Raw genomic sequence first — 7,461 nt, forward strand, 5'->3', positions numbered from 1 at the left:
TGAGCTGAAAGCAAAACAGACTACATTAACTACCTTTTTTTTTTCCACAAACAAAAACAACACTAAATCATACAAATTCTACACAAATGGGGTCAGAACTTTGCCCAATGTTTCTTTGGAGATTACACATTCAGCTTCTTGAGTTCACATTTAATGACTAACCTCCCTGTGAAGTTAATGCCAATCCAGCTTCTCTACAGATAATGGAACTGAAAACATTCTGAATCTGTGTAACTTTTGCTGAACACCAGCCCTTTTGGCCACAAGTGCCAAGTACAGGATAAAGGAAATGCCAAAATAAGTCAGCTGACTGACTCAGTGATGTCCGTTACATCAGCCTATTAGCTACAGGTCAAAAGTTTTAAGTTAGAAAAGTTACAGCGTTGCTTTAAGAGACAAAGCACAAAGAGGAAGCACTGGATTCAGAAAAACTGCTCATTTATTATTAAGAAAACATGAAAGTCAAGAATTTTTTAACAACAATGATCTGAACAGAATGTGTTACAAAAAAATGAAGGCAATATTAAACTTAGGCCACTATTCTCAGTACAAATACAAGCTGTACAGTGATACAGTCTTCCCACTCAAACTTGAGCATATTTCAGCCTTTATTTGTAATAAGGAATTGTTTCACATGCTTAGAGACCTGAAACACAGAAACATTTCAGAGCATGGATTTCAAATCAGCAAGCACTGTACAATGTCTCAAACTGCTGTAAAAAAAGGTTGAAATGTTCTTTGTCAGAGTGTTTCAAGAAACGACCTCCAACAATTTACAGTAAACAAGTATTGACCTGTGTTGGGCTTTAGTAAAAAAAAAAAAGAATTAATAGAATACCATTGTCTCGACCAACTTTGACACTTCATTGTTCTGATCTTTTCTCTAGCTGCCTTGAAGTCCCTCGATGCCTAAGGGCTCTATACATAATCAAACATACCACTACATTATTATCCTTACCTTTCATTAGAGTAGTCTGTGTGCTAAAATACTAACGTGGAATCGCTGTCCTACTTTAGTGTTATTTAGCAACACTACTCGTTTATTGTCCTGAACAGCAACTGTCAAACCTACAGTACATGTACCAAACACGGAGAGAACTGCGGCGAAATGCATTTGTTGACGTTTCTGTGTTGCACCACTTCTGCATCGGTCCTTCAACTACTGTATTCTGTCGATGGGATTGGTAGCAGCTGCTCCTTATTTCACTATTCCCATGGTCTGATTCCTGATCGAGCACCACGCCTTGAATATCGCTCTGAAAAACAGAAAATATGAAGTTTGGAAAACTTCTCCAATGCCTAATGGAAACAAACGTACAGAAGTGCACATTTCAAACCTCTACACACCTGCAGTGAGTAGCAACACATTCGTTGCTACAGTATTCTTTGTCCCAGTCGTCACTCTCTACGGCTGGGTTGTTGCATCCCGTCCTCACACACACACTCCTCATCGTCGCGGCATCGCTGGACCCGTTCACCTCCATCTCTTCCTGATAAAAAAAAAGGGGCAATGCATGGAAGAGCAATTATTAATATGGGTGCCTGTTAAGATAATTATTTATCAAAAGAATGGACAAAATCACTGGAGTTCTCTTATAAGTCTGTTTACTTGCAGCAAGTAGAGTCCGTTAACAGCACTTCCGCATAAGTACAGAAAATCTTTAACAGGTAGACCGGGTAAACCCGGTCCGATCTGCCGGAGATTTGATTTCGCCCTGCAGCTCAGGCTGGAAACCTGTACCTTTTTCTGTCCTGCTTCCGTTACAAATCTGCGGGGACCAATCACAAACTGGCTTATCCACCCGGCGCGCTATTGGCGGTTTTAACACGACGACGGAGAAGCGACAGCAAGCAGCTTTTTGTTTACATTCAAGCATCCGAAGCGCAGCAACCCGTCGATGAAAGTACGTCACCCGGATCGTTGGTCTGATTGGTTGAAGGACTGTCCAATTGCGTACCGAGTCATTTGAACTATGCCCGTTGATCACACCTCTTGTGCAGAGAAAATACAGAGCAGACTCCCCCAGACCAAGCTCAATCTTAAAAGATTGAGCTTGGTCTGGTGATAGCCAGACTATTTAACAGTAGCTTTTTTTATTAGGGAAAAGGGAGTAATATCACACAAAGAGAAACTTTCTTATCTCTGGTCAGGCTTGACGTCTCCTCCACATGCCCTGACCTCATATATGTAAATTAGTTTTACACTAAAATGAAGCAAAGACCATAGCAAGCATAACTTTTCTAACAGTACCTAACGTTTTCTGTTCACTGATCTAGGCTTCTCATAGTGGGTGATAACATTACACAGTGTCATTTTCTCCACAAAGAGCTGACACAGTGAAAGCAAAAGTGACAATAAAAAAAAAAATGACGTCTATATAAATATTTACCCTCAGACTTTTTAAAAAAAGGTATTATTGTCTTTCAACTTTAAATCACAGTGGAAGTGGGACTTTTTTTGCATTAACCAAAGGGGAAAATATTTCATTCTCACAGTCAACAGATACAAAAACACAATAACTGATTACATAAGTATCCCCCCCCACTCTTCAAGTCCGTGCCTTCGACAGCATGTCCAGCTTTGGGTTTATGCAGACAGGCCTGTATCGTCTATGTACACCTGGAGGTGCAGTTTTTACCCGATCGTCTGTGTGAAACGGACCAAGCTGTGTCAATTTGCATAGGTTGTTGAGTGAACCGCATTTTTTCACTACCCCAGATGTCATGTGATTGTTTTCAACTGTGGCTTTCTCTTTGCCACACAGCAATGCAAACATATAGCTACTTCAGAGCTGCTCTAAGCCTCTTGGTGGTCTCGCTCTTCTCACACAGACGCACATGTACAGCTGTGCCATATTCTTTCCATTTTCTAGTGACCCGACTCTACTCTGCTGTGCCTTGGAATTTCTTCCTGCGTCCTTCCCTGAGTAGAACGTTTCACTAAACTTTTCACATATTTGTTAGGATTGTTCCTTCCATCTTCATGGTGTTGTTTCTGACTGGAAATTAACTCTCCACATGTTGGACATTTCAGATTCAGGTGTCTGAACTTTAAATCACGGGTGATTTCCATTCTACTTATGAAACATTTGACTGTACCAGTTCTAGTGGTCAAGAGTAAGAACTAATTTGGGCTACGTATTGTAAATTTAGATCCTTTGTGGATTTGTTTTGACTTTGATATTAATAAAAAAATATATAAATTTTCATCTGAAAAAAAAATCTGACAAACAATCTTAATGAAATGCTGTAAAACAAACCGGATGGAGTGGCACTATTGTAGCAGCAATTAGGAGGGACAACATTAAACATCTTCCGACAATGGCAAAAAAAGATCTGGCAGTTACTTTAAAACTTTGATCCAGCTGAATCTGAACAATAGTCTGAATGTGTGAAAATTAGGAATCTGTTACCATGACAACGGTTTGGCCCTGTCTGAGAATATATTACAATCCATCTAAAAAAAAAAAAAAACTGAAATATTCAAAATTGCCAACAATCAAATTAAGAGTTATTTGTGGATAAACAAGGTCCTAGCCTCATACATAACTAACAACAGCAAGGAATTATGACCATTTACCTCTTCTGAATGAAGCACTTCTGTAACTTCATCGTCGTCTGTACTGGCTGACGTGTCCGTAGAATTCACCACCTGCACCGACACGATGGGTGCCGACTGGGCAGATGTAGTCGCAGTAGATGACACGGCCACTGTATTAGGGACGATAATCGGCAGGGCCTCTTTGCTCTGCAAGGACGCGGGAACTATTTTTATCTGGAGTGGAGGTGGAGGTGTGGCCGTGACAGACACAGGCAGACCTAGCGTGGTGCTTCCTTCGCGGGGCTTGGCCTGTAAGGGTGGAGGTGCTGGCGCCATTTGCTGGAGCCGCGGCGGAGGCGGTGCGTTCTGCATCTGCTGCAGCGGAGGTGGCTGACGAGAGGCACCTGACACTAGCAGTGTGGGCTGCAAAGTGCGGACCCCTCCGGGCAACACAGTCACCAACTGGCCCCCCGCCTGCAACATGTGCTTTGGGATTATGATCTTGGTGATGGTCTGGGCCGGAGGTACCGCAACCGCTGGAGCAGAGACTTTGTTGGCCCCTGTGCGGGAACGGGTGGCCCTCTCTGGGACGTCCAGGATGATGTTGGAGGCGCAAATGTTTGTGATGGTGTTCTCCTCCAGGTTGGTGGTCGCCGGGCGGACGGCCGGGGGACCAGCAAAGGGAAGGGCTGCGGGCGTTGGATGGACCACCGTTGGAGGTGGTGAAGGAGCGGTCTCCATCTCCTCAGTGGCTGGCTGTGATCAAGACAGATAGAAAAATTGAAAAAGCCAAATGATTGAAAATCCCATACAGCAATCAACTGGCTTTCCTTTAGAGGTCAATGTGATCTTACCTGCGTGAGCTGGTTGGCTCTATAAGCTGCCAGTGCTTTCAAATACTCCTTTTTGGCTACTTCTGTCTTTCTCTTATACACCTAGTGAAGACAAGACAAGTACCAGCAACAATCATTTTTCTCCCCCAAAGCTGACACAGTACATTAATATGCTTGATATAAGCATGTCTTCTTATACCTGTTTCTGTTCCTCTGCCAGGCTGTCCCACATGGAGGCCACGATTTTTGACACCTCCCCAAAAGAGGCATTGGGATTCTGGCCCTTAATGGCTGCCTGGGTGTCTCTGAAAAACAGCGCGTACGCTGAAACCGGCTTCTGTGGTTCATTTGGGTCTTTCTTCTTTCTTCCTTTCTTAGTGCCCACCGCCCCAGTCACCGAGGCCAGCGTGGCTGGCTTCCCCCCGCCCCTCCTGGCCGTAGCTGGAGACAATGAAGATGTAGGAGCTGGGTGGGAGGACATGTGGGAGAGGGAAGAGGAGAGATACATGGGGGAGTCCACCAGCACACTTCTCTGAGTAGGGAGAGGAGAAGTGGAAGAGAGGGGAAAGGACATATTAGCTGTAGGATCTAAAACATTAGTATGGAATCCAGAATGCATACATACACTACAGGTGTAAACCCTCACCTTGAAGTCATCCATGTCCTCGTCCTGCAGGGAGCCCGCTGGCGATGGTGTTGCTGACAGCGGCTGCTCATGCGTCTCTGAAAGATGCCCAATGTTATCACCCCCAAGACCCAGTGCCAGCTCAGACGGGTTAATAGTGCTCAACTGGCTGCTTCCCAAAAGCCCATGACTTATGTCACCAAGTTGGACATCAATGGTCATTGGGGAAGAACTGCTGAAATGTGAACCACTGGAATTCCCCAGTTCCTGCAGAGGGATTAGAAGATGACAAGTTGCCAACAATTCTTAACGGCATTTATGAACCACTTAACATTTAAACACACTAAACAGCATTCTGTGTGAGGGTCCACAGGTAAAGCACTCACCAGAGCAGAGGAGCTCAGCAGGGCTCCCCCTCCAGCCTGGCCCATGGCCCCAAGGTTCAGCTGCTCAAGGCCTTGAGACCCAGAGTTCACATAGGTGGAAGCAAAGGAAGGGTCATTGGCCTCCACTACCAGGTTGCTAACAAGGCTACGGGAGCCTGAAGGTCCCCCGGTACCGTCTGACCCATCCGTCAACTCAAAGTGGGACACTCCATCACTGATGCTCAGAGTTGGGTCTGGATCAAGGGAGATAGGGGGTATCTCAAAAACCTCATCCCCGAGACTGGGAGTATGGAATGTTTGCTATATGTGGAGAAAGAGACAGAATAATAGGCCAGTCCTTAATCAACTGAAACACGTGTAAAGATCAGCACAATAAAGACGTATTACTCTGTACTACCGTGTTGCTTGAATTAAGTCACTTACCTCAGCGGACAAAAAAGGGTGGCCCTCTCCACTGATGGTGAGATAACTGTCGCCGCCTTCTGGAAACTGAAACAGACCATTAATATGTAACTAACTAATGTGCAACTTTGGCATTTCTATGACTCAAAGCTGACCTTTCCAATTAAATACTGGTTATCGTTGGGTTACCTTATTTTCCTCAGAGTATCCGCCATACGCTTGGGTGTCCAAAAACTCCGAATCAACATTTTGACCACAACCATCCGAAAGGGCAGAGTAAAAATTAAGGTCCATTTTGAGATGTTTTACTCTAAACGAACTATCACACGCGTTGTATAGCTACTTTGTTGAAAAGGGGGGGTTCTTAACCGAACCCATTTAGCTAGGTCAACTATGCGAACATTAACTAAAGCTGCTAGCGGCTAGCTAGCTAATCTCTGGCTAGCATTATGTTACGATCGATGAGATGATCCTAGGATACCTTTGAAGCCTTATGGAAAACTGGGACAAGAGGGTAATTTGAAGATGTTAGCAGCCAAATAATCACAAAGATGACAAAATAGTGCTCATTACTTCCCCGGGGCGCAAAGCTTACTGGAGGCCCAACACAACCCCATTCATACGCTGCTGTTACACTACCACCATGGCATTTCCGAACCGAATAGCTAGCTAGCTAGTGTGTTAGATTCACGGGCTGTGGGGAAAATTGCCAATGCTTCATGAAACACTAGCGTCACCTACGGACATAAGTGAGAGATAAACTAAACTCAGGTTTGAATACGATAAATTACAAAACAATTACTTTAACTTACTTTTAGTTTAATGTTAAAGCCACATTTAACGTTAGCCTGGTTTTTGACGTATTTTGACCGAAAATCACCAAATCAATGCTGGCATTCATTTAATGACTATGTTGTAATATTATTAGGCATTTGTCTAATATTTGTATATGCCTTTTCTAAACTACATTAAGTTAATCCAAAAAGATTTACATGTTTTTGTAGTGCGTACGACCTGCGCCTCCCTCCCCAAACCAAACCTCTTTACCCCCACTATCCTTATGCACGAAGTGTAAAGAAAGCAGTCCCTGTCCTTGTGGGTTTTTGTTTTGTTCTTTTATTATATTTTGTGTATTGCCTTGCCTCATTGTTGGAGACTTGCTGGGATGGTGGGAAGTATAGTTAAATGGACAACTTACTTGACAGACTCTGTATTTGATTAGATTAATGGGCTGATTATTTTTTTAACCAATATTATCACTTGCAACCATTTGTAGAGTTGAAGTAAGTACATTGAATATCAGTGTGTGTGTGAGACGGTCTCTGTCTTACCTCCATTGTCAGGGCTCAGCGAGTTGCATCATTCTACTCCCAACAAAGGTTTTTAATAAATCAATGCTACCACGTTAACCACCGAGTTAAGCCTAGTAGTAGCAGGGCCTCCTCTCATGATGTACAGTACCTACACACCGCCTCGTTATACAAATCCCAATCATGGTCCATAAAAGTGATGAAATACATAATGGAACAGCAGCTATGTAAGGCAGGACATCTGATCTTTAACTTCGTTCTAAATAATTTGATGTAGTACTGTTCCTATCTAGTACTATTTTGTATTTTACAGCACAATTATTAAACGCTGCAGAAACCACCAATCGACCAATTTTGTGTACAA

At 43.5% G+C, this 7,461-nt stretch overlaps 1 protein-coding gene across 1 annotated transcript; it reads right to left on the minus strand.

Moving 5' to 3' along the window:
• Positions 1-421: 421 nt before the first annotated feature.
• tox4a (TOX high mobility group box family member 4 a) lies at positions 422-6,838 on the minus strand. The gene is made up of 9 exons (XM_028594131.1): positions 5,977-6,838; positions 5,809-5,874; positions 5,386-5,685; positions 5,021-5,266; positions 4,574-4,906; positions 4,396-4,476; positions 3,581-4,297; positions 1,348-1,490; positions 422-1,256 (listed from the first exon to the last, which is right to left on the minus strand). The coding sequence occupies exons 1-9, from the start codon at positions 6,079-6,081 to the stop codon at positions 1,199-1,201; spliced, it is 2,049 nt and encodes a 682-aa protein (XP_028449932.1). The 5' UTR covers positions 6,082-6,838; the 3' UTR covers positions 422-1,198.
• Positions 6,839-7,461: the final 623 nt, after the last annotated feature.

Source organism: Perca flavescens, chromosome 12 (assembly GCF_004354835.1).
Source record: "Perca flavescens isolate YP-PL-M2 chromosome 12, PFLA_1.0, whole genome shotgun sequence".
NCBI lineage: Eukaryota > Metazoa > Chordata > Actinopteri > Perciformes > Percidae > Perca > Perca flavescens.